Here is a 27,754-nt window from a genome sequence, read left to right as displayed (position 1 = left end):
TCTTTGCTTTTACCATTCTCGAAATTGAAGTTTGGCATTTTATGTCCAACCCGCTTAAAAGCATTAACATGACCTGTTCTTTTTTCTTGCTGTACAGGTGCTAGAGAAATATGGAGATATTTACGGTAGAGAGAGAATTGCAGAACTCCTGGGCATGGATCTTGCCAGCTTGGAAATCAGCTCCCAGAATGAGAAGAAACCAGAACCCGATAAATCCATGCTTTCATGGTAAGAAATGGGTAGAGAAAAAGGTGAAGTGAACGGGGAAGTAGTGTAGTTCCTATATTCCCAATAGGCTCTGCCCATTGGAATAATATATCCTGTAGCTTAGTTGTAGGACTGAGGTCTACTAGGTCTCTACCAGTTGTATTAGACTTAATTGTGAGTGCCAGCTAGCTCAGAGGTCACTAGAAACTTTCTTGAATAAACAAGAAGGGATTAGTTTCTGACAACTGCATAAAACATGACAACTTTGTTTCCCAAGAATAAGAAATCAAATCTCTAGAGTCGCGCAAACAATAGATAACTTTAACTCAGTCAATCGTGCATGCTTAGTTTCACCAGAGGTGCAAGAGAAATAGAGAGATGGGCGTTTTCAATAAAAAAGGTATTTATTGAACAGTCTTCTTTTTCAAGCATTGAAAATGAACTGCTACAATAGTAAAGCTTACTATGAAGTACAATGCATATAATACGAACAGTATTATAAAGTAGTACTGTAAAAGCATGATATGGTTTCTAAGCCACAAAGTGCATAAAATGTATAAAATACATAAAATACATACAACGATAAGAATACGCCTACCCCGGTGTACCTAACCTAAGTCTGGTAAGAGAGAGGGAGTATAACAGGAGGAGTTTAAGTCTAGGAGTTCTCTGCCAGGAATCTGATTCCGATAATTCTCTAAGGGGTCTAATCAGCTCCGTACCTTTGTTCTAGAATGAAGGAGGTCTTGTATCTCGTGCTCGGAACTCGATTTCCCAGATACCCGCAAGGGTAGCCTGGAAACACTGGAGCTGGATTTCTCGGCAGGAGAAATGACAGAGTCTCGCGGTGCGTCTGCTGGAGGGTCGGCTTCCTTCAGCACTTGCTGCTGCAGGGCGTCGGGCAAGTAGATAGTCGATCTGCTCCAAACCACTGTGTGTTTCTTTAGGCAAATCAAGGCATATTTATGCTTTGAAGGTGCCGAGTTTGACGCATGTTTGGACTTAATAACGTCATTCAAAGGCTCATTTCTTGGAAAACGCCGGGAGTTCTAGGAGAACTTAATATTCAAGCAGGGAGAAGTCCCGAGCTGCTGAAGGCGGGTTTTTCCAAGAAAACTTTGTTAATTCTTGGAGCTTAGTGGAAGTATCCATGCCGTATTTGTGCTGTATGGTTTAGGCCAAATATGGTAATGATTTCCATGCCTATATAAGGAAATGATAAAGTATACCTATATAAGGGCATGAATCAGGAAATTTATACTAGGGTCCAAGATTCATTTACAACACCCACTCCACGGATATTAAGTTCAATAAAGCTAACCTAGCAAGCACTGAACATATCTAAAGCTAGTGTTTACAATCCCACCCCAATACAAAGAATGCATTTGAACTGGGTATGCAGAAAAAATATTTTTAGCATTTTCTACAGTACACAATATACTTGTATTTAATCTATTTTATGCAATTTGAAAAAGAATCATGAGATTACATTTATGATAATGTCTCTTAAATACAGAAGAAAAGTCGAGATCATTTCATAACATAACATGTCATAGCAATCCTACTATTAATAGGGATGAGGCTTAAATAATTCTTTTAGTCAGTTTTCAAAGATGACTTGTTCTCTAAGAATAGTTCTACTTTAAGCAGATTAGTCTGTGCCAAAAGTTTAATGTTTTGGAAAGAGAGAAAAACTACAACTTTGTTGTGGAAATATAGTTCCAAATGTTAGAAGTCATTGTTTTGAAAAAATGAAGGCCGAATTTCACAGTTCAGAGAACACTGTGTGCATGACTCAAAAGTTATTCTCGGTTCCAAGAGAAAACATCAAGTCGTCAAGGCTGGCAAAAAAATCGTCTACCATAGTAGGTGAAAGTGGAACCACTTGATCCAGCAGATCAAATGTGGATAGATGAGAAGCATTGCCGTCAGCGCTTGTTGCCGCGTTAGCAATGGTCATATCACATGCTACCTGTGTGCCTGGTGTTTCTCGTACCTCACCCTCAGTTAGACTTACTGGTGAGATCTCAATGTATGCCGTCATCAAGATTTGTAGCCGTTGGGGGCAATACAATGCATGAGCCGTTACAGGACCTAGCAAGGCGTCGACATCCGATGGCAGGACTGATAGAAGTGTAAGACAAATTTCTAACATGCGTTCCTCTCCGCAAAGCAGGCATCGTAGAACAGGTAAGATGCAATCTTGCCAGATTGGTCTGAACGAGAGAAGCCATGTCGTATTCAGATCGCTTAAACGAGCCAAGCCGAGAATCTGTGTTATCCTCTCACGATACCTCTGGGCACAGACCGTCTGTTCCATGAGATTCTGGGTATCCCCGGTTACTGGACTTGACATATCAGAGCAGAAGAAATAAAAATAGTATTCCTGCTACGAGTCCTAAGATGAGAGGCAGGCCGCCGAACACAGAGTGCACAAAATTTGGGAAAAATCCGAGGACTGCTTCAAATGGTGCTAACAGTCCCGAAAAAATCGTCTTAAATACATGTGCGATGCCACTGGTATCAGACATGTTTAAGATTTGACTTAACATTTCTGCGAAATGTATAGGGCAGTTTGTTGATAATAATGCATGTATCTCTGCAGAAGTCCTTGCAACTTGCAGATCATACGTTTCTTTTGATGATGTCAGTGGCACAGATTTTTGCAAAAGAATAGACTTTAGTCTGCTTAAAGTATCAATTCGTATAGAAGAGATATTCAATGAAGGTCATATTGCCGTCTGACTTGCGAGCTGGATACAATACTTGCATACACAAGTGACCATGGACGACACAGTAACCAGATAAATTTTTCCTGGCACCATGCCACCGCAGCTGTGATCATTTAATATAACGTAACTGTCATTGGATAGCTGCCTGAAAACGGGTTCTATCAGTGTGGAGGCAGTACCGTGCAGGTGGCATGAAAGGTTATTCGCAGAACCATCGCAGGCTCCGTGTAAATTAATACCCTGGCACAGAAGTGTACCACTTAGTGAATTTTTACAATTTTTCCCACTAAGGAATACTTCTTTCCCCTTATTCCAACAACTGTGTGTATATGGTTAAGTCCATGTTGACTTAATGTATTCTTTACCCAACCTTTCATACAGGCCTTCTGGTATATGCCGTAGACAATACTAAAACTGGAAAATCGTCACTGGAATCATGATGGTATCATGAATTATCCATTCTATTACAGGTTTCTCAGAAACTGTCAATGGTAACCTTTCCAGTTTTTCAATGCTCAGCACTGTATAGTCTGCTTCTCTTTGTGCCAAAGAGATTTGTTTATCTGTAAGGTTAAACCCAGTAAACAATGACGTTGTGTTGATAACCTTCCATGGCACGTAGCCTGAACTCAGATTTTGCAACGTCCAGCCTAGTTGCATTATAGAACGTAATTGAGACTGGCCATGTTGTAACATTAGCAAGTCTTGTTCCATTATGTCAATTGCAGAGGATACAATGCTGTCCAATGAATATATTCTGGAGGACAGAGTAGTTAACCCATTGTCCTCTACAGAGACAGCTTTCTCCAAGTTAATACGATCAATTTCTCGTATTCTTTCTGCCGTTTCTAATTGTGTTATTTTCCAAGCCTCGATGTACCCAGCATATATACCGGTGTATATGAAACATTTTTGCCGTGGTTTGCGAGGTCCCAATAAGAAATCTCGCAAATCCTTGCTTTCTTTAAGTAAAGTCAAGTGTTGTTTAATTTCTGGAAGTGTAGAAGTTTTAAGCCATTCAAGGCATAGTTTCCCTACACTATATGTTGTTACTATCCCTGGATGGTGTCTCTGGGTGTATCTTGGATCTGGCCTGTTAAGAACTAAACCCTGTGTTTTGTTCAGGAATCTATCTTGACAGATATTGGTGTCTGTGGGCCAGATTAACCATTTTTTCCAAATAGGACTAGTTCTGTTCAATTTGAAAACATATTGTACGTCTATCTCCCCTTCTGTAGTTTTGTTATTTTCAGGTATGGGCTTTGGTATAGTCGGTTTTAATTAAATCTTTTATTTTTGCTATGCCAAGACAAGAGGTTTGTTGCACAGTGTCATTTAAAAACATTATTTGTTCAGGTATAATGCAGGCTCTGAGTAAAGCTTCTAGACCTTGCACCTGCCATTCTTTTGTGCCCCCGACAGTTTTTGTCTCGATGTTGTCTTTCCAGAAGTCGTAACCCAATGTGGCCAACTTAGCATAAAAGTTTGCAGAATAAATTTGTTTGGTATTAGTCAACATTGTTTTCAATCCTGTCTTATTTACATTTTTGAAATCAAACGTTTCTGGATCTGTAACATTAAACCCTGAGAAGTAAGGAAACATTTCATAAAATGTTTTAGAGCTGCCTTTTTGTGGTGTTGGACAATGTTCCCATTGATTATACATAAAAACATTTCTCGGGCTTGCAGATTTGTGCAAATAGTGATGGCCAAAATGGTTAAAACAATACATTTGTTCATAGTCTAATGACCCTTCTAAATAGTCATGTTCAGTATATTTCGCAGACATTTCTAAATCTGACATCATATTATTAATTGTCTCAAAGTCCCAATCATCAGAGAATCTGCTGGGTGTTACAAAGTCATTCACAGAAACCTTAAACTGATGTGGAATCCTCAGCATCTCTACCGGGCCATAGATATCATAATCAGTTCTATCCCATACTATACCTCCTGGTATAGGGACGGCTGTGATGTTTACTGATGACAGTTCTCTTTTTTCAACATGTGATGATTCGTGGGGTTTTAGGACTAAGTTGATTTTCTGACTTGCTGTGTCCATTGTACTGTATTTTCCATCTATCATTTGCTCCAGGCTTAAAACCAATATTAGCCAGAGCAGGAGGAAAAATGCACCTAAACCAATCCAAAATTCAGTCCATGGTGAAAGCAGACATATTTTTTCAAATTCATGAAAAAGTTCTGTCATTCTTTCTTCAAGAGTTTTCTTTGTTGTCCCTCTCTGCGTAATTCAGAACGTAAGTTCTTCCAAAATTCAGGAAACCTAGAATTGACTGTAAGTTTTTCAGCGTTTTTGGGGGTTGGAGCAGCGCACATTTCTCTAGAAAGTTTGCCGCTAGGCTTTTGCCTTCACTTGACAACTCATATCCCAAGAATATGACATTGAGGTGGGCAATTCTTGATTTTTTTAAATTGAATTTATACCCCTCAGAAGCGAACCCAAGTATTATGGTGTTCACTCTTTTTAAGTGCTTGTCCAAGTCGTCATCCGTAAGATATATGTCATCGACATAAGATAATGCCTCATCATCGTACGCTTGGAGTAACTCCGTTACTCTTGCTGAAAATAACCTTGGGCTATTCTTGAATCCTTGGGGGAGACGACAAAATTGTCGCTGTTTCCCCAAAATTGAGAAAGCGGTCAAATGCCTGCTTTCTGGTGCAATATTTTGACAGGAAAATCCATTTGAAATATCTAATGTTGTTTTATATTTTTTGCGCACGATGTTATTCATCAGTGCTACACTGTGTGAGTTTTGTACTGCAAATGTTTTGCAACAAGAGTTTAAGTGTCTGTAATCCAATACTAGACGATATGAATTGTCTGGTTTGGATACAGGAAACAAAGGATTGTTCATAGATGAGGTGCATATTTCAATCACCCCTTGGTATTCAAGTTGATTTAAAATCTCCCTGACCTGTTTTTTAGCTTCTTGCTTAACCGGGTACTGCCTTTGTGCAGCGGGCTGGTTTTTTAACTGGATTTTATGGTGAGGAGAATCCTCATCCTATCCTGAGTGATTTTTATATAATGCTGGAGCTTGGGCTACTGCCCGTTTTCTGGAATATGTATATTTTTTATGAATTGGAATGTGATTAGAGAAGGCTGGCATAATTATCTCTTCGCCATATGGGCACTCCCTGACAAATTCAGGTGGCCAGTCTTGTTCAGCTAGAAGAATGTCATAGCCCTTAGAGAGCTTCTCCCAAAAGAGTGTTCTTATTTTTCTAGTTATGTCCCCCTCCATTCGGAGTTTTACTTCATATAACCTATGGGGTATACTAACCCTGGTGTCTGCAGTTTCAACCTGAATGCATTCATTCAAGTCCACTGTCTCCAGATGATCCTTCAGGATCTTGCGAACTATAGTTACTTCTACTGCGCTGTCTAGCATTGTCTGAGCCCACTCCCCGTTCTTGAGTTGTGTTCTCAAGATCCTCGGCATGTCTGACTTTTATGCTTGCTACCTTCTTTTTGGAAAACTGAGCTTTTTTACTTTGGTGAACAGGTTCCTTGTCTTTGGACTTGACGCGTTCTTCCTTGTGTTCTGACCGTTCTCTTCTTTCCGATTTCTGCGAGGATGTCTGAAAATATCAAGAGGGACGTGTATCATTATCTTGATATCTGTCAGGTTTTTTCAAATGATCCCTATTCCTAAGATTATATCTCTTTTCAGAGGGCTCCCTTTGGGGAGACCTGTTTCTCTGTTGGGGAGACCTTCCTCTGAGTTAAGAATATTTTTCTATAGGTAGAGTTTTTTTTTACTCTCCCACTTCTTTTTTGGAGTAGTGAGATTATTCTTAATAAATGTTTTTTCAGGATTTTCAGTTAGTTGGGGCTTCAATGGTTTTCCAACCAAACTATCTCTACCTAATTCTTCATATGATTTTTCAATAAATTCTGGAAAGCTCATAAGGTTGGCCTGCTATATCTGTTTCTTTTAACTTCTGGCGGATTGCCACGGATGCTGCTTCACCTCTAATGTTAGCTAATAATATAGCTGAGACCTGTTTGAAATCTTTCAGTAATTTCATACCTCGATTTAAGGCTGGTTCTGGGCACTATTCATTCTGAATTTGTCTCAGAACGTCTGGTATCACCGCCATGGACGGTACACCATGTGTTTTTGTGTAGATTGAAGCAAAGACTGTACCCCAAGTGTCACAGTCCTCCACATGCGGTGCAATCCCCATTGGTAAACAGGTTGTCAGAATTCTGTGTTTTTCATGAGGTGTACTATCAGGGAATACTGCCTCTATTTGAGTAATTTTTTGTGCTAGTAAAAATGGAATTTGTTCCCTTTTGGCGGGTAACTTGCCAATGACTGACTGTATAGTCTGTGGTTTAATTTTGTTTTTGTTTCCCTAGTACGGGGTGTGTTGCGGAATTTTTATCGCTGGTTGGACTGTTAAAGTCCTCATGACATATTGAACCAATTGTCTATGTATTTTTATTAATTGTTTTATCTGAGCTAAAAGTTCTCTGTCTGACATTTCTTCAATGTCAGGATGTGGTGTATAGCTGGCTAGAACCGGCCTTGTAGCTCCTGGTCTACCTAGTGGACCGAGCCTTGTAATGTGATTTTGATGTTTTAGGGAGCCTTTAAACCAGAGCTGATGCTCTTGGTAAGTTAGTGGAATTTCAACGTCCTCGAAAGGGACGTATTCCGCTGGAGGTTCCTCAATTTTGTAGTAGTGGTATTCCAGTGTTACTGGATTTGCTTGTGAAAAAGTAATCCATGAATAGAATACCTCTGTCTGCCGATATTCATGTGCCTCTATCACAAATATAACTTTACCACCTCTCGATGATACTCCATTTTCTATAAGTTTTATAGTTATGGTTTTCCTTATATTCGCCGGGATGAATATAGCATCCGGGTCATTTTGTTGGAGAGCTGTTTCATCTAAGACTGCTTGAGCTGCTATTCTAGCTCTCTCCCTTTCGTCGTCACTCTCTGACATTTTTATTTACTAAAACTTCTGCAGAACAATTTTCAAGGAAACAAAGATTAGGTGCACAATATTTTGGAACACTGTAACCTTCAACGTTGACTAAACCAAGAACTAATACATAGGATTCTCGTCCTACTAAGTTTTGGCGGATATTATACCCTTTCACCCACTCCAGACGTCTATTGGAGTTTTTACGGGAAAGAGGGGTCTGAGTGAAAAGCACGACTGAGTTACTCTAGTATCTAGCGTTAAATTACCACCTTACCAAACGTTGGGCGCCATGTAGTGTAGTTCCTATATTCCCAATAGGCTCTGCGCATTGGAATGATATATCCTGTAGCTTAGACGTAGGACTGAGGTCTACTAGGTCTCTACCGGTTATATTAGACTTAATTGTGAGTGCCAGCTAGCTCAGAGGTCACTAGAAACCTTCTCGAATAAACAAGAAAGGATTTGTTTCTGACAACCGCATAAAACATGACAACTTTGTTTCCCAAGAATAAGGAATCAAATCTCTAGAGTTGCGGAAACAATTGATAACTATTTAACTCAGTCAATCGTGCATGCTTAGTTTCAGGTGCAAGAGAAATAGAGAGACAGGGGTTTTCAATAAAAAAGGTATTTATTGAACAGTCTTCTTTCTCAAGCATTGAAAATGAACTGCTACAATAGTAAAGCTTACTATGAAGTACAGTACAATGCGTATAATACGAACAGTATTATAAAGTAGTACTGTAAAAGCATGATATGGTTTCTAAGCCATAAAGTGCATAAAATGTATAAAATACATAAAATACATACAACGATAAAAGGATGACTAAAATACTCAACTGGTGCTTCTAGAATACGCCTACCCAGGTGTACCTAACCTAAGTCTGATAAGAGGGAGGGAGTATAAGAGGAGGAGTTTAAGTCTAGGAGTTCTCTGCCAGGAATCTGATTCCAATAATTCTCTAAGGGGTCTAATCAGCTCTGTACCTTTGTTCTAGAATGAAGGAGGTCTTGTATCTCGTTCTCGGGACTCGATTTCCCAGATACCCGCAAGGCTGCCTGGAAAAACTGGAGCTGGATTTCTCGGCAGGAGAATGACAGAGTCTTGCTGTGCGTCTGCTGGAGGGTCGGCTTCCTTCGGCACTTGCTGCTGCAGGGCGTCGGGCAAGTAGATAGTCGATCTGCTCCAAACCACTGTGTGTTTCTTTAGGCAAATCAAGGCATATTTATACTTTGAAGGTGCCGAGTTTGACACATGTTTGGACTTAATAACGTCATTCAAAGGCTCATTTCTTGGAAAACGCCGGGAGTTCTAGGAGAACTCAATATTCAAGCAGGGGGAAGCCCCAAGCTGCTGAAGGCGGGTTTTTCCAAGAAAATGTTGTTAATTCTTGGAGCTTAGTGGAAGTATCCATGCCGTATTTGGGCTGTATGGTTTAGGCCAAATATGGTAATGATTTCTATGCCTATATAAGGAAATGATAAAGTATACCAATATAAGGGCATGAATCGGGAAATTTATACTAGGGCCCGAGATTCATTTACAACAATAGGGACCATCAATAGTTATTTGTAGTGGAGTCCGAGGTGGGTGCAGTACTTGCTGAATGTCTCTTGTCCAAGCCCTTTCTAATGGGTCAGATAGCAGAGCCATATAGGATGAGTCTTTGAGACAAATTGTATTACTGATGGAAACTTTTCTCCAGCAATTTTCCCATTCAAAGCAAGGTGGCGCAGTGCAATTCTACATTAGATCTGTTCCACCCCAGACATGATGGAGCTAAGCCGTATATAAGCGACAACCCTGCACACTTTTGTCAGCTTGTTTCTTTCTGCGCCTTAATCAGATCTGGAGCTGCTCCATAAACTCCAGACCTTCCAGAACACTGTGGCCTGACTCATCCTGGGCATTCCACGACATGAACACACCACCCAACACCTACAAGACCTCCACTGGCTCCCCGTCGAGAAGAGTAACCTTCAAGTTACTCACCCATGCCTACAAATCCCCCCACAACACCGGACCCCAATACCTCAATGAAAAAGTCTCCTTCCACTTACCCATGAGAAACCACCTCTCCGCTGACCTCACCCATGCCAAAACCCCATGCATCCACAGAGCCAGAGTGGGTGGAAGAGCCTTCTCCTATATCGTGGCAAAGACCTGGAACGAGCTCCTGATCGATATCAGACGCTCCCCCACTCTGCACACCTTCAGGAAGAGCCTCAAGACCTGGCTCTTCGGCTGACTTGGAGCTGTACATCCCCTTCCCTCAGTGCCTTGAGACTCTCACGGGTGAGTAGCACACTTCACAATTCTCTGATTGATTAATTGAGCTCTTTTTCCAGTGTTGCCAGACTTCTGATGACTTCCAAACTCAATTCAGTGTGTTGGGGGGAAAAAGTCCCTCTCAAAGACGACAAGTTGCAAATCATGCTGTGGCTAAGAAAGCAGATGTTGGTGTGAGGTGTGTCTCTGGTATTTAGGCTTGTGATACTACTCAGAAACATGCGACAAATGTGCCCTCATGCACCTGAAGGAGACCTGGTACTGAAAAGCCAAGCTGTACATCACCGAACAGAAGAAGTCATGGCCCTCATGTAAGTCCCACTCCAAGTTCCAGGTGCAAATTCTGTTTCACCCGTAAGGCTGTTTTCATGAGAGGTCAGCTACATGGGTAAAGTCCTCTAGTAAGTCAAAATCGAAGTCCTTATGTAAACACAAAAAAAAGAAGTGAGACTCGACCCTGTGCTGCCACTCTGTATCCAAAGAGAAGGTGCGAGAGCCTCACAATGTCATTCAGTTGTGAAGTCTATTTACCAACTGATTTCATTGTACCTCAAATTTCTCAGGCCATCGGCAACACAACAGGAGACAGAAGCTTTCAAAGAGGCCATGCTTCAGATTTTTTGCACAATTCTCAAAGGCCAATACCTCCTTGACGTTATCTGACCCCTAGGATCCGATCCAAGCCCTACACTGAAATAATACAGACGTCCACTGTGGCTCCAAGACCTGTGCTGGGCCCTTCCTCGTTGTCCCCGGAATGCTTATACTTATGCCGTCAGTGGAGTAAGAGGATCTGCTGTGATTCCAAATATCTGCCACTGAACTGTCTGCAGCCGAATCTCAACCGGTTTTGCACTACGAGATTACAAAAGCGCAACCGGTAGTCATTCTACCTGATGGTGAACCAATCTGAACGAGCTAGCAGAGGCTCCATTATCTTTTTAGCTTTGACTCTGAACTCTGTACACCCAAAGATGTAGATGATGATTCTGGAAAGGGGGGTGGTATTCCTGTCCCTCCTTACACAGATGACAACTTTTACTTGAACTTAGAGGAGGCCAATTCAATTGGCTTTTGAAAACATTTTTTTACTGAGTTTTATATAGCGTGATTTGACCCGAATTGGGTATCAGAGCGCTTTACATAGCAACAGTTGCATTATATGAGGACACATTCATTTTTGTTAGGCACAGGGAGATTAAGTGATTTGCCCAGAATCACAGGATGTTCAGCATCATTGCAGAGACTCGAACCCAGTTCTCCAGATTCGAGGTCGACTGCCCTAGCCGCTAGGTTTCTCTTTGAAACCGAGGAAAGGGGCTTGTGCGTTCCAAAGGGACAGAGCACCGTAAACCAGAAGGTTAAAAAAGATATTCCTTTTGGAGATATTTCACATAAAATCAACACACTTATTCACTACATGCAATCACAATCACTCACTGAATATTTGATTATAATTCCACTCGGGATGCTGAAGCACTTATTCAAGATATTTAATACACAATATCGCAGTTACAATAAAAACATATGCAAAAAGAATATTTTTTAAAAATCCATACAAACTGCATTAAAAGCCACAATAATACATCTAGAAGTCAATAGTGCAAAAATCATTACGCAACTCGTTTCCATGGAAAGGAATGTAGTGAGACAGTAAAATTTGCCTTGTTAATATCAATTCTGGTCAAATAGACAGCACCCCCCAGGGGAATGAATTTCCTGTGTTGGTGTAGTTGCTGTCTTTTCCCAAATTAACAGAGTAACATGCGTTGAAGCGTTTTGGTAGCGTAAGTTAATCAGGCCACCTTCTTCAGGACAAAGACTTTCGTTAATTCCTTTCCATGTTTAGTGTGTCCCACAAGTGTTTTAAATCTTTGTATACTTGTGCAAAAGCACTCAGTAGTTTTTTTGCTCCAACTCAACTCTTTAGGTGATGCACTAATTGTGCCTTATATTCTATAGATCTTGTTTCTGATCCACTAAGGAATAGGCCACTTATCCATTGGTGGTACAATATTAATCAGCTTTCCCCTTTAGTTCACTTGATTTAGGTGGTCTAATGTAATACCTGAGCACGTCTCCGTGGCTTTTAGGCTCCCGCCAGTCGCTTACTTCGGTCGCTTGTCTCCTTTGCGGTTCAATCAACCGATTGATAAGTGGCCTACTCCTTTAGTGGATCAGAAACAAAATCTTTAGAATATAAGGCCATCTTAGGGCAGCCCGATTCCGCTGGTGCGCCTTCGAGCCCACAGGGTCCCCTTGGATCCAGGCCTGGATCCGGATCGGCGCAGTTCGACCTCATAACACCTCTCCCGGGGCCGATTCCACCGGCACCACATCCGCACCCAACGCCAGTTGTGTCCCCAGCCGGCATCGACACCGGCCTCCACCCTGACGTGGACACGGAACTAGGCCGAAGTCGACCGATGCCAAATGTTCTGCCCTGGTGTTCCTTTCAGGCCAGATTGCCAACCAGAGGAGAGTGAAGAGGACTGGGAGTTCTGGAGACCCTTTAACTGACCAGTTGGAGTATGAACCGTCCTGGAGAGAGGAGTTGGGGGAAGCCAGTGGTCTAGAGACCTCCCCAGAACTTGGCATGTTGTCTCCTCCTACCGTGGCTATGGAGGAGGGAGTGTATTACGCGGTGGTGTTGCGTAGGGCGGCCGAGGCTCTCAACCTCGAACTACCTACGGTGGCAGTCAGAACTAACCTCCTGAAAGAGGTGCTTCGACGGGCAGCAAGCTTTTCGGGGGCCCTGCTGCCGTTTAATGGAGCCCTAACTGACATCCTTTTCGGTACCTGGTCCAAGCCCGGTACAGGGGCTCCTGTGGATAGGATGATTGCCCGACGCCAACGCCCGGCTCCGGGTGACCCCACTTTCCTCTCCCAACACCCTGCCTCTGAGAGCTTGATGGTCCAAGCCTCAACGTCCAATGGTACATTCCCTACCGCACCACCTGATAGGGAATCCAAAAAGCTGAACCATCTTGGGAAGAAGATGTTTTCTTCCTCCAGCTTGGGACTGCGGTCGGTAAACACTGCATGTCTAATTGGGCCACTCTGTGTGGGATACAGTAGTGCAGGTGCTGCACAAGTGCGCAGAGGAGGCCAGAGCCTTGCTCTCCCGTGCAGTCACTGAGGGGAGAGACGCAGCCAAGTTTACAATACGATGTGGACTGGACACTGCTGACTCGCTAGGCAGGACGATTTCAAAGTTAGTAGCCCTTCAACGCTATGCCTGGCTGAGGTTGACTGTTTTTTCTGGGGACTTCCAAGCTACCCTAAAAGACATGATCTTTGATGGCCGTGGCCTGTTCAGTGACAAAGCAGACAGCACACTAGAGTGCTTCCAGGACTCTAGGGCTACGACCAAGTCCTTGGGCCTCTCCACCACCATCCTGTGCAGTCTGCTTTTTGCCCCTTTCGTGGCTACGGAAGGGGTGCTCTGCCATGTTCCATCCAGAGAAACAGGCTCGCACAAGATGCTCAGCCCCTGCGCAGCCGGGGACGTGGAACCCACTGTCGTGGGTTTGGGGGCCAGCGAGCGGGCCAGTCCACCACTACCCCATATGCACCAGCCTCTAAACCCTCCTTTCAGGGCCACCACTCACCAGTGTGCACCAGGATTCGCCATCACCTCCCCCACTGGCGCACCATCCTGTCGGACTGGTGGGTTTTGCAGATAGTCCGAAGGGGCTACTCCCTCCCCTTCAAGACTACCCCTCCAGCCATGCCACCTCAGTACCATCGCATGTTGGAGGATCATCTGGCCCTTCTCCAACAGGAAGTTACGGTTCTCTTGGCCAAGGGAGCCATCGAGCGAGTTCCTGCCCCAGAGAAGGTTGTGATTGCTATTTACACTACTTTCTGGTGCCCAAGAAGGACCCAGGCTTGTGTCCTATCTTGGATCGCAGGAACGTCAACCGCTTCCTCTGGAAGGAGAAGTTCAAAATGTTGACGCTAACTCAGGTCCTGTCTACCCTCGACCCTGGAGACTGTATGGTAGGGTTGGGCTTGCAGGATGCTTATTTTCACATCCCCGTCCTGTCGGCCCACCGGCGTTACCTGCGGTTCACGGTGGGCCACAAGCAATATCAGTTTACCAGTTTTTTAGCACCCCTGGGGTGTTCACGAAGGTGATGGCAGTGGTCGCAGCTCATCTGTGCAGATCAGGGGCTCCAGTCTTCCCCTATCTCGATGACTGGCTGCTGTAGGCGGACTCGCATCAGGCAGTCGTCTCCCACCTCCACACTATGGCGGACCTCCTGCATTCGCTGAGGTTCACAATGAATGTGCCGAAGTCAAACCTGACTCCCTCTCAGAAGCTCGTTTTCATCGGAGCGGATCTGGACACAACGCAGTTTCGTGTTTATCCTCCTGAGCAGCGAGTCTGAGATATCCGATAGAGACATCTAGCCGCAGATTCCTTTACTTACAATATCCCCAGGCGTCAGACTGGATCCAGAAAACTCTTTGCAGCAGCACCTCTGCGCGCCGGGGGACGGTGCAACATGGCTCCACGCTGACGTCGTCCACGGACGTGACGTCAGTGGAGCCACATAAGCCCCCCCCCCCGGCGCGCTGATGTCAGCTTTTCTTCTATTCTACGTCCCACCGCGGGTTCCTTGGCCTGTTTTTCAGGCCTTCTTGACACCTTTGGCATCACAGAACAGTGTGTGATGCCTTCAGGCTTCAAGGCGTGTGACACCTGTACGCAGCAGATGTCTGTCACGGATCCACATGCAATATGTATGTGGTGCCTGAGAGTGCACCACGACATCAAAGAGTGCAAATAGACCCCTTCCAGGCCAGGTTATTAGATGTTTTGCTGTCAGTTCTCTCCCTTGCCCAGCAAGGATTTGTGTGGGGCATGGTTAAAGGGTATCTTTTGGCTCTTTCAGCACTTTTACGATTGCTGGATCAGCCCTCATTGTTTTAACCCTTTCGATGCTCATGACGAGCTCAGCTCGTCATGAGGCACAGTTGAGCTGTGCTGATGACGAGCTGAGCTCGTCATAAATAAAGTAATAAAGCAATTTCCAGCACAGGGGGGGGAAAACGCCTAGCAGCCAAGGTGTTAAAACCCATCTTATGATTCTGCCTTCTCCCTTACTTATGCCGCAGTGGATCCTCAAATATTTGATGTGCATTCCCTTTGAGCTGTTGCCTAGCTGCATAGCTGTCCATTGCGGCTTCTCACCCTAATTACCATAAAATCAGCAAGGAAGGTGAGTGGGGTCCAAGCTCTCTGTGTCAACCCGCTGTATGCCACTTCTTCCTGCAAACTTGCCATCCTTTCTCCCAAAAGCAGTTCCCTGTTGGTCAAACCATAACCTTACGAGAGTTCTATGCTCTGCCTCATTCCTCTTAAGGAGGAGGACAGACTCCATCTCCCAAACCCCAAAAGAGCGCTGAGATTTTACATTGATCGTACTTGAGCCCACAGAGTGGAAAATCAGCTATTTGTTGGGTTCGTGGGAGCAAGGAGTGTAAAGCTGTGCAGAAAAAGACCATCTTGTGTTGTATAGAGCTCTGTATCAAGATCTGCTATGCATTGGCCAAGAAGCAGGGGGGGCTCTGAGCTCATTCTACCAGAACCAAGGCTGTTACCACTGAGTTGGCACATGGACATGGTCCTAGACATTTGTCAGGCATCGCCGTGGGTATTCCTCCATACATTCATAAAGCACTACTATCTTCACAGCCAGAATGGTACAATTTCTCCCACTTGGCCATACAGGACCTTTTGGTTTAAGCTAATTCACAGACTTACCTCAGAATAGGTATTGCTTTGGTATCTATTCAAAAGGTGAGAAATCTATGGTTAGAAGTCTATATTAGAAGAACATAGTACTTACAGTCCGTAACGCTCTATTTGGTAGAGACTTTATCTATCTAGAGATTCCTCACTGATCCTGCCACCTTCCCCACTCTGTGGATTGAACTTTGTCCTCTAAAAATATCTCAAGTCTAGAAATCTGCACACTCGTTGATGCTAATTTGCTTTTGGTGCTCCTCATCTGTGGGTGTGGACAAACTTGAAAGCAACTGAAGTCAGCGCGTGGGAATCGTACCCATGTTGGCTGTGCATTTAATTTCGAGAGCAGAATAGCATCAGTGTGGAGCTGCATGGCTCCCCTGGCGGTGTGCAGAGGTACTGCTGAAAAGTTTCCAGATCATTTATGAGGCCTGGCTAAGAATTTAAAAGTTGTGGAATCTGCAGTTAGATGGAGTTTCTAACAGAAAGATTGTTACCAATGGTAAGTAACTTGTTCATTCAGATTATGTCCACCCGTTTCCAAATTGGTTTGGTGTATTAGCTGCTTTAATTCAGACCCCATTTAAACCTATTCATAAAGTATTGATTTAACATTTTATCTTTGAAGACGGCATTATCCAGTATTAGGGTATCTTTCATAGATTCACATGCCTGAATCATTCCCCGTCGTCGGGATGGGAGTCCCCAGTACATAAATAAAGTAATGTCTCATTAGACATATAGACTAATAGGCCAGGAGCCTTACATTAGTAACATATCCAAGTCCTTTTGTAAAAAGGACCAAACTCATCAGCTATCACAACCCTCTAGAACCTTCCTGGAAGGAGCTCTAGTCCCTCAGATTTTCTACCGCTCGTCGTGCAAAGGGAGTCTCCACTGAGTTCTGCTCAGTTTTTCCTTGTTTCTGGATTTCCAGTTATTCACCATTCCTTCTTCTGTGTGAAGTTCTCAATATCTTCATGGCAGATACTCCTAAGAAAGGCCTTTTTAGGCCCTGTGCTTCCTGTGGTAAAAAGAGGCTTCATGTCGACGACCAACACAAAGACTGCCTCTACTGTTTTTACCCGGAAGGTATGTCATACCTTTTCTTCAAAGACCCTCAAAAACCGGGAGGGACGCCTTTTAATTTGGCTGCAGAGACTTAAGGACAAAGACCAAGCTTTGTCTTCTGAAGAGAGTGAGGACTCCTCCAAATCTTCAAGATCCTCTCAAAAAAAGCCCAGAGTTACTTCTCCAGGACCTTCGTCGCAGCCCCCTCAAAAGAAGACGCATAAAAATTATTTGGAGGCACACCTTAAGGCTTTACCAGCAAAGATTCCACAACAGGAGGTTCTACACACCTTTAAGAAGCCTAGGTCCACCTTGTCGACGACTGCCTCATCGACGGTGGCTTCGACGGCGAGAAAATCCCCATCTACAGCTGTGGGAGTGACCTCGTCGACGACGACTGTCTCTACCTCTTTGGCATCCTCAGCATCGTCCACGTCCACGACGACGACTTCGTTGACGGCAGTTAAACCTGTATCGTCGACGATAAAAATGAAGAAATCATCGTTGATGTCCAAGCCAGCGTCGACGCTTCGATCGCCTATGAGCGCGTCGACGCCTGCGTCGACGAAGAATGTTCCGTCGACATCTACTCCGTCGACGACGAAGGCTCCACTGCCGCTGACAACACCGTCGACGAGGGCTCCGTCGACGACATCCTCGACGAGGACTCCGTCAGTGACAACAACACCGTCGACCACGGCTCCGTCGAAGGGAGCTTCGTCAACGATACCTTCAATTGTGTCCGTCAGTGCTTCACCGTCAATGACTACACCGACGACGGGCTCGTCGACCCGGAGTCCAAAGTAGAAAGTGCGTATGTCCATCTTAAAATAACAAAATGCACGTTGACACCTACCCTGACTTCTCCTAGCAGGGTCCAGGCATTACCTCCGACTCACCTTTTGGAAGAGGAGGAAGACTCAGACAATGGCAGTATGTTCGGAACTGCTACAAGTCCTTCTGAACTGCATGTCAAGTACCAAGACTGTTTGGACTATGACGAGCAAGAACCAGAAGACAGACATACTATCCTGACGACAGCCATTCTCCCCAACCTCCCATGGTTTGTCTAACAGCGTCTTTGGTTTCTGACCTCCAATTTCTGATTACTGACTACAAGCATAGATTTCCTACTTCTTCTACGTCTCCTGCTCCAGTTGTCTCTCCCCCGCCAAGGCCACAGCCTCCACCTCCACAGTCTGTGCCTGTCACACTACCACCTCCACCTTCCACAGATGATGAGGAGGATGATTCACAATAGGAAGGAGAACTCCATGATTCCCAATTGGCTCATGATGAGTGGGATGATTATGTTATCCCGTGTCCAGCGTCCCCGGTGCCTACTCAAGCTGATTCAGGGCTGCACAAAGTTTCCAGATCCCTATGCCTTCTCACCAGCAGGATTGTTTCCTTTATGACTTTAAGGTACCTTTTAAGAAGTCTGTAAGATCTTTGCCCATTATAGACTACATCAGGGATCAGGGTGTTAAATTAATGCACAACCCATCTTCGGTTCCCCCAGTGTTACCTCGTCTAGACAAAAAATACAGAGCTCTGGACACCGCTCTAGCCTGCCTTACCGGACATCCCAGGCCTGATTCCGTCATCACTCTAGCTGCTCAGCGGAAATATAAAAACCCTTCTGCTCCGCTGTCCGCTCCTCCAGACTAGGAAGGCAGACGACTTGACAATATTGGGAAACGTTTTTCTTCCATGTCTGCATTAACAGTGCATGCGTCTAATTCCTTAGCGTTATTAGGGCGCTATAAAAGGCAGATATGGGCGGACATTGCTCCATACTTGGGAGCCTTGCCGGATGATTCGAAGGAAGAAGCAAAGAAGATCTTGCTGGAGGGCGAACGTTCAGCTTCCGAGATCATCGATTGTGCAATGGCTATCGCCTCTACTGGTTTCCGCCAACTAGCTGGTGCAGCCGTACTACGACGCCATGGTTAGCTGAAGGTGACTTATTTCCGGCCGGAAGTCCAGACAAAAATTCTGGACATGCCCTACACTACGATGGTCAGCTTCTTTTTGGCACGCATAGTAATGAAGCTCTTCGGGGCATAAAAAAGGATACCAACACGGCTAGGGCTTTGGGTACCCTTCAACTTAAGAACCCTCCTTTTTGTGGCTCAAGGGGTAGAGGTCAATCTTCCACCAGAGGAGACTACCAACACTATTGGTCTTCCTATTCCTCCTCCAACCAACAATATCAACTACAATACCAACAACGTCAACAACAGCAATCCTCTTACACTAAGACCTCCTTTCGAGGAAATGGAGGACGCTGCTCAGCGGCAATGACTTTTCTCTACCGCCCGTCTCCATTTCCTCTCCACCCTCCAAAATAGGAGGAAGAATTTGCCAATTCTTACACAATTGGAAACAAATAACATCGGACCGTTAGGTTCTTCAACTGATACAATTTGGACATTCGATGCAGTTCATTCAAATTCCTCCCCAGACCCCTCCTCGACATATGATTCACAAAAATCTACGCCTTTTACTCCTGGAACTTTCACTCATGCTCCAGAAGGGAGCTATAGAAAAGGTTCCTCTTCGTCAACGGGGGAAGGGGTTTTACTCCCGTTTTTTCCTGGTGCACAAAAAGAAGAAGAAATGGAGACCAATCCTAGACTTGAGAGGTCTCAACAAGTTTGTAAAGAAACAGTTGTTTCGCATGGTTACCATCCAAGAAGTGCTGCAACTTCTCAACGCAAACAACTACATGGTGTCTTTGGATGTTCAAGATACCTATATCCATATCCCTATCCACAGGAATCACAACAAGTTTTTGAGGCTCGCCGTGGCAGGCAGACATTACCAATTACGAGTCCTGCCCTTCGGACTCAAGTCCGCTCCACGTATTTTTACTAAATGCCTTTCTCCAGTGGCTGCATACCTCAGCCAGCAACACCATCAGGTCTTTCCCTATCTCGACGACTGGCTCGCCAAGGCACTTTCTCTAGACAGCGCTGCCAGGTCTTCCAAAGCCTGTCTACAGCTTTTTACTCGCCTGGGACTCACTCTCAATCAGGACAAGTCTGTCCTCCAACCTTCTCAGCGGATATCCTTCTTGGGTGCTAATCTCGACACAACCCAGAAGAAAGCTTTCCCGTCACGGAGCGACAGAACAAACTACTTCATTTGGCAAACCGCATAAAATCCACAAAGTCTCTATCAGTACGCCTCTTCAAATCCCTTCTCGGAATGATGTTGTCCTGTATTCTGCTAGTTACTTACTGTCGCTTCCACATGCACCCTCTCCAAAAAGCATTGTCAGCTCAATGGATTCAATTCGAAGGATCCTTCGACGATGTTATTCAGGTGACCCCTCAGATGGTCACTGCTCTGCAGTGGTGGACTCGTCCACGGAATCTTTCTCAAGGCCTGCTCTTCTTGCTCCAAGCTTCTCCACAAATCATCACAACAGATTCGTCCCTGGAGGGTTGAAGAGCTTTCCTCCAAGAGCTCCGAATCAGCGGAAAGTGGTCTCCTTCTGAACGGAAGCTTCACATAAACCTCCTCGAGCGGAGGACTGTCTATCTGGCTCTCCTGGCGTTCCTTCCTAGGAACAAAGGTTCTCTAGTGCTTGTCCGGACGGACAATACTATGACAATGTACTACCTGAACAAGCAGGGAGAAGATCTGGAACTGGCTGGTTCTCCACATTTCCCTTTGAGCGGAATATGTTCCAGGAACAGACAACGTACTGGCCGATTCACTGAGCAGGCAACAAACAACATGTCACAAATGGGAATTGAACCAGCGGACTCTCGACCGCATATTCTCCTAAGGGGGCACTCCTCTCTTTGACCTATTTGCTACCAAGCAGAACGTCAAATGCCAAAACTTCGCAAGCTGGCATCCCCAACGAGGAGCTCTAGGGAATGAATTTTCGATTGCATGTTTCAACATCTTTGCATACGCTTTTCAACAGATTCCCCTAATTCCCAGGGTCCTCAGGAAGTTGAAGGCAGAACCCTGCACGCTAATCCTGATAGCTCCTGCGTGGCCGTGCCAGCATTGGTTCACGGAGCTCCACCTTCTCTCCCTGGAACCGCCGATCCCTTTGAAACCGTTTCCCTCTCTCCTCACAATGAACCGGGAACAAGTCCAATATCCGGTTCCAGCATCTCTCAAATTATCGGCTTGGCTGCTGAGTTCAGAGAGTTCCATGGCCTAGACATTCCTCTGGACTGCCGGGCAGTTCTGGCTCGTGCTCGAGCCGACAGTACTAATAAAACATATTCATTAAAATGGAAGAAGTTCTGCATCTGGTGTAAGTCGGCAAACATAAACCCTCTTTCGTCTTCTCCAGAACAAATATTGCCTTACCTTCTCAATCTGGTGACTTCAGGTCTTGCTCACCCCTCTATTAAAGTTTACCTGGCAGCTATATCTCGTTTCAGGACATCTTCTGCAGGTCCTTCTCTTTGGTTTAGTAGACTGATTAAACAATTTCTCAAAGGCCTATTCAGGACTTTTCCTCCCGTCAAATCTCTGCCTCCCACTTGGCAACTCAACACAGTTCTTGCTCAGCTTATGAAAAACCTTTTTGAGCCGATCCACAGAGCTGATCTTAAATACCTTTCTTGGAAGACGGCACTCCTTCTAGCCCGTACCTCTGCAAGGTGAGTAAGTGAGCTTCAGGCATTTTCAGTTCAAGACCCTTTTCTTCAGTTCAAACAGGACAGGGTTGTACTGCGAACTAATCCTAAATTTGTTAGACTTTCACCTCAATGAGCCTATAGTCTTACGGAACTTTTTTCCAAATCCTCAAACGCCGGCAGAAAGAGCTCTACACTCTCTGGACCTTAAACACTGCCTTAAATTCTACCTTGACAGGATAAAGTCGTTCCGCAAATCCAACCAACTCTTTGTGGCTTACAGTCGACCTAGGAAAGGTCTTTCACTTACTAAACAAAGTATCTCTCGGTGGATCTCTGGAGCTATTACTTTCTGCCACCAGCAAGCGGGTCAACCCTTGCGTTCCAAGGTTCGAGCCCATTCCACTAGGGTGGTTTCTACCTCCATGGCACTCTTTGCAGGTGTGCCTATCACAGACATTTGTGGAGCGGCAACATGGAAGACGCCACATACATTTACCAAGCATTACTGCTTGGATACGGAACTCATGAAGGATGCTGCAGTGGGAGGCAGTGCTATGTCATCTATTTATGGTGTTCTTTAATGGTTTCTTTGATTGCAGTTTGGTACTTTCTATGTTTCACATTGATATGTTATTATCCGGTGAATTCGTATATGCTGTACCATCCGAAATGTGCTTATCATTGCTTACTATTTTGATTCAGGCATGTGAATCTATGAAAGATACCCTAATTCTGGATAAGAAATGCGTTACTTACCTGTAACTGCAGTTATCAAGTATTGGTATCTTTCATAGATTCACATGCAACCCACCCACCTCCACTGGAAGGGCTCACCTAGTTCTCTCAGTGATACACCTTCTTAGCACTGTGCTTACGAAAATCTGAGGGACTAGAGCTCCTTCCAGGAAGGTTCCATAGGGTGGTGATAGCTGATCGGTTCTTTTCTAGAGTTTGGTCCTTTTTACAAAAGGACATCAATATGTTTCTAATGCAAGGCTCCTGGCCTATTACTCTATATTTCTAATGAGACATTACTTTATTTATGTACCGGGGACTCCAATCCCGACGACGGGGAATGATTCAGGCATGTGAATCTATGAAAGATACCAATACTGGATAACTGCAGTTACAGGTAAGTAACGCATTTCTTCCTGCTATCCATTACAGTGACTTTCAGAAGAGCACCTGTAGTCTTTTACAAGTGCGTGAGTGTTACTCTGCCTTATTTTGCCCTCTGAATGAATTTCTGCGGAAGGACACATTCAAAATGCTAGTGCTGACACAGATCCTCTCTGCTCTTGGTTCAGAGAACTTTATGGTGTCCTTGGAGCTTCAGGATGTGTATTTTCCTGCCATCCCACACATGCTATCTGTGGTTCAAAGTAATCCAGGAGAATTTACAGTTTGGTGTGCTCCACATCAGCCTCACTAGCACCTCTCGGGTTTTCATGAAAGTGATGGCAGTAGTCACTACCCACCTTTAAGGTTGGGGATTAACAGATGTCCCCTACATCAAAGACTGGCTGTTGAAGGTGGGCTTGCCACAGTCAGCCATTGACCACCTCCTGACGATGACTAACCTCACGATCAACCAGCTGAAATTCGTCCTGACTCAGTCTCCATTTATTGGAGCTATCCCGTGTGCAGTGCAGTTCAGGGCCTTCTCTTTGCGGCAACGAGTCCAGGACATTCACGCTATGATCCAGATGTTTCAAGCTTGTTCTCGTATCTGGGTGAGAGCAGCACTGAGGCTTTTTGGCCTCTAATCTCTTGCATCCTCCTTGTCGATTATAGCATATGCCGGGTCTACAATGGAATCCGAAATTACAGAGGGCTATACTTCATAATAATCTATTACATGCCATTTAGACTTTGCAGGAGATCAGCAGTGGTGGCTGCTCAAACCCAACTGGGCAAGCGGCGAGCGCCGCCCCCTTCCAAACCCAGATTTGATGGTGGCGACGGATGCATCACTGCTGACTGTGGGACGTTATCTGAGGAAGGTGGAGATCATCAGACTCTGGTCTCCATTGGAAGCCCAGCTCCATATCAGTCTGTTCGAGTTTAGGGCCATTTGTCTAGCTCTGAAGGACGTCTTGCTGACCATTGTAGAGAGGGTAATGCAGACTCTTATGGACTATACCACTGCCATATGCTATTGTAACAAGAAGGGTTTTGCGCACTGTACCAGAAGGCTCTTTGTCTTTGAAGATTATTGACGCATCAGGGCATCCTTGAGCTAAGCAGGCTGCACCAGGCAGATCACAAATGGCGTCTCATCCTGAGGTGGCACATGCCATCTTTCGGCAGTGGGGAGAACCCTAGATATTTTCACTACTGTTGAGATGTGCAGTGTCAAAAGATTTGCAAGTTGGAGTTTCTGTGAGAATACTCGATAGTAGATCCATTCCAGTTGGAATGGAACACAGGACTCCTATGCACTCTTCTATACGCTTTCCTGTTTCTGCCCCTCTTTCTCTGAGTTCTCAAAAAGATCGGAAATGACTGGGGCCAATTCATCCAAGTGGCTGGGGATTCGGCTAGAAGGGAGCAGTACCTGGAACCTCTGGGAATGAGCATCTGCCTTCCAATCAGGCAACCACTTTAAGAGGTTCTTCTGTTTCTGCAGCAGAGTAGGGTCTTAGCAAAATCTACACCTTCATACGTGGAGATTGAGCAACAGCATTTGGCTTCATTGTATCCACCACCTGAAGTACTGGGTATGCTCTTCGCCGCTAGCCGCTCTTCCACCAAGTCCATTTATACTTGGTGCTGGGATGAATTTGTGGCCTGGTGTGGTATCTGCAAGTTTGCCCCTTTACAAGCCAAGTTGTTGGATGTTCTTTTGTTCATTTTGTATTTGGCCCAGTGAATCCTTACAGTGGGCAATAGTATAGGTTACTTGCCAGCTCTTTTGGCCTTCCTACGTTTGCCGTACCAACCATCCTTGTTTAAATTTCCAGTTATAGTGAGGCTTATAAAAGTTTTGACACACTTTTTTTATGGATACTTCTAACCACAGATTCCTCACTCTTTGAACTCCCCAAACCAGATAGGATCTGGGGATTTTTCTTAGCAACTCCTCCCCTCGCAGGTAGGTGACCTCAGGCCACTCTGTGTCAGTTCCATCGCACCTTGGCAGTGACGTTGGTACCTCTCTTTTAGTGCCTTCCGGATGTTACTACATTTTTGTCACCTGACAGAAGACTTATATCATAATGTTCCAGTGTGCAAGGGTCATGTTCCCCCCCTAATCACAGGTTTAACTCTTTTAAGGATTGCCGCAAACAGATGTTGGTGATGGACCCTGATGAGGTCGCTCCCTGGTGCTTGGACTCTTATGACTTGATATTGTGAGGTGACGGTGCTAGGATGAATCCAAAGACAAACCAGGACCACAAGGCCAAACCACATTGTTGAGCATTACAGGAAACTTCATAAGGCCTGGTCCCTGTTGAAGTTGAGTGCATGATGCGTTCTCATTCCTGAGACTATTCCCAAGAGAGGTTGTCGTCCCACTCCAAATCCTCAGGTAATTCAAAGTAAAAACATAGGAAGTCGAAAGGTGACTCACTCTGTTCTCACCACTCTCATCAAGAGAAATTTTATGGATGTCAGGGTCAATGGCAGCTGCCACCAATATAAAGTGGTAGGGCGGCCGGGGGGATTTAAATAAAAATAAGATCCCTTACCTGCCGCGCCACTCACACTGCCGGCAGACTCGTTGCTCCTCTCGTCCTGGAAGTTGATGGGCCTCAAAGCACAGGCTCCCCACCCAATACAAAAGCTGCTCTTATGCTATACTTAGCATGAAAGCAGCACCAGGATTTGTCTGAGCAGCCTGGTGTGCTGCTCAGACAGTGCCTGGGAGCCTGTAGTGTTTCTCCAACCCGGCTGTGCAACACAACTGGGTCGGAGAGACCTAAAAGCGCATGTCTGTTTGGCCAGCCTAAGACAGCCGGCCAAAGTGACATGCACACTTATAAGTGCCCACCACTGCTCCTCCCTGCCATAGTCCGCCCCCCCCCCCCCCCCCCACCCCCTACTCCATCAGCTTCCCTCGGCATCCGCTTGGCTTCACAGACAATGACAAATAGAATGATGATAACATTCTTTTATTATCATTTTATTTATCACTGTCTGGCTCTGCGCAGTGGAGTGACGCTCCTCCTTCATAACAATGGAGCTGCTTCTCATCAGGGTACCTCTCTGTCCATATGGACCGCAATGGAACCGATTCCCCAGCTAATCCTCATTCAGTCCATATTCCAGGGGCAGTTGGCAATACCTCAACAGATACAGGCCTTCATGGAAGCTATGTTTGCATCTTTGATCCCTCTGGCACACTTCTTGGCCCCACGGATCCGAGGAGCCCTCCATTCTGGTTACCGCCAGTAGATCCATCCTCAGCGCCAACGGTTCTTCTTGACCCCCATTACAATGTGCACCATACGTTTAGGGCTGATGCCTGCTTCAACTCTTTATTCGGTGCCAAGGTCTGCACTGGAGACCTAGGCATTGACACCACTGATGCTGTAGGAAGATCCCATAGTCCTATTGGACTCGTAAGCGAATCCACCTCAACCTCTGTCGCAGTTGCGGCAAACTCAGACCCAACCCCAATTAAACTCAGAAGGAATGCTTCCATTGCCAAAACCCTTTTCAGACCCGGAGCCACATGACGATGATGATGCCGAATCGCATCTTTATGATGAGGAAAGTCTATTTCTAGACCTCCAGTAGGCCAGTGGCATGGACACTTTTCCTGATATGGGCTACAACTTGCCACCTGCCCCTTTCACAGAGGAACTGGCAGCTTTTTCAATGGTGGCAGAAGTCCTTGACCTCCAGCTGTCTTCAGTCAAAATAAAAACAAATGTCTTCATGGAGGTCCGGTAACCATGGCAAGCCACCTCTGAGCTATATCACCCGGTAAATAAAGCCCTCACAAACACTCTTCTGGACACCCCTCCTGTTACTAGACAGATTGCAAGACGACAAAGGCCAGCACTGGGGGACCCATCTTTCTTCCTTTAGCACCCCACACCAAAGAGCTTAGTGGTTCAAGCCTCTGCTAGTAGGTTAAACTCAAATGTGTTTCCCTCTAATCCACTAGAGAGTCCTAACACATTGAGACTTTCAGGATGTGGATGTTCTCCTCTGCCAGTCTTGCCCTAATGGCTGTGAATTTGAGTTGCCTTCTGGGGCACTACTCGCACCCGTTGTGGGACATAGTAAGCAAGATCTTGCCTGTTGTCCCTGATTACCTTCATGCCAGACTCCAAGAAATAACACAGGATTGCCAAGACCCGGTAAAGTACATAATTCGGTCAGGCGAAGACACTACCAACTGTTTGGGTAGGGCAGTTGGTGACAGTGTGGTGCTTCAGCACCACACATGTATCAGGTTCATAGGCCTTTCGAGTGTTGTCCAGGCGTCATTATGGGCATGCCATTTAATGGCAACAGTCTCTTTGGGGGCAAAGTAGACTAAGGCCTGGTGCGCTTTAAAGAGAGTAAGGCTATGGCATGCTTCCTTGCCTTGCTCAGCCTGTACAGTAGTTTCTGCAGCAATATCATCCCTTTCAAGCCTTCTAAAGAGGCTTCCAGCAGAGGCAATGCCAAACCTGCCTCCGTAGCATCAGACTTCACAGCCTTTTGAGGCAATGGTCAGTGATCTGGTTGACAGCGCCCAGGCACACAGGGGCAAAGCACCACCTAATCACTCACCTTTCCTACTGCCTTCGCTGCAAAACCCCTGTAGTTTGCCCTCAGTGGCACACTGTCACCAGCTTGGAAGTCAGATAAGTTGTTATTTCCACAGGTAGCAAACATCACGTCTGACAAAAGGGTACTTTAATTTGTGCAGAATGGTTACACCTTTCCCTTGTTATCCACCCCTCCTCAACGGGTTCCACTTGTCCATTCTACAGAAAGATGTCCACGCTGTTCTGGACATTGGATCCATAGAGAGGATATCGACATCCTAGGTCGGAGCTGGCTACAACTCCTGTTATTTTCTGGTGCCAAAAAAGGATGGAGGACGTTGTCCTATTTTGGATCCTCCCCCTATGACCTTCTTTCTAAAAAAGGACAAGTTTAAGATGTTCAC

At 45.2% G+C, this 27,754-nt stretch overlaps 1 protein-coding gene across 11 annotated transcripts in view; it reads left to right on the top strand.

Moving 5' to 3' along the window:
• RYR1 (ryanodine receptor 1) overlaps positions 1-27,754 on the top strand; it is a 1,215,008-nt gene that overhangs the window by 1,124,247 nt on the left and 63,007 nt on the right. For all 11 annotated transcript variants that reach the window (XM_086938669.1, XM_086938668.1, XM_086938662.1 and 8 more), the window contains one exon: positions 98-228. In XM_086938669.1, the coding sequence (XP_086794795.1) occupies positions 98-228 (131 nt within the window). The remainder of the gene's footprint in view (positions 1-97; positions 229-27,754) is intronic.

Source organism: Lissotriton vulgaris, chromosome 9, assembly GCF_964263255.1.
Source record: "Lissotriton vulgaris chromosome 9, aLisVul1.2, whole genome shotgun sequence".
In the NCBI taxonomy this organism is placed as follows: domain Eukaryota; kingdom Metazoa; phylum Chordata; class Amphibia; order Caudata; family Salamandridae; genus Lissotriton; species Lissotriton vulgaris.
The sequence above is the reverse complement of the archived record's forward strand: the minus strand, read 5'-3'. Positions and strand labels throughout refer to the sequence as shown.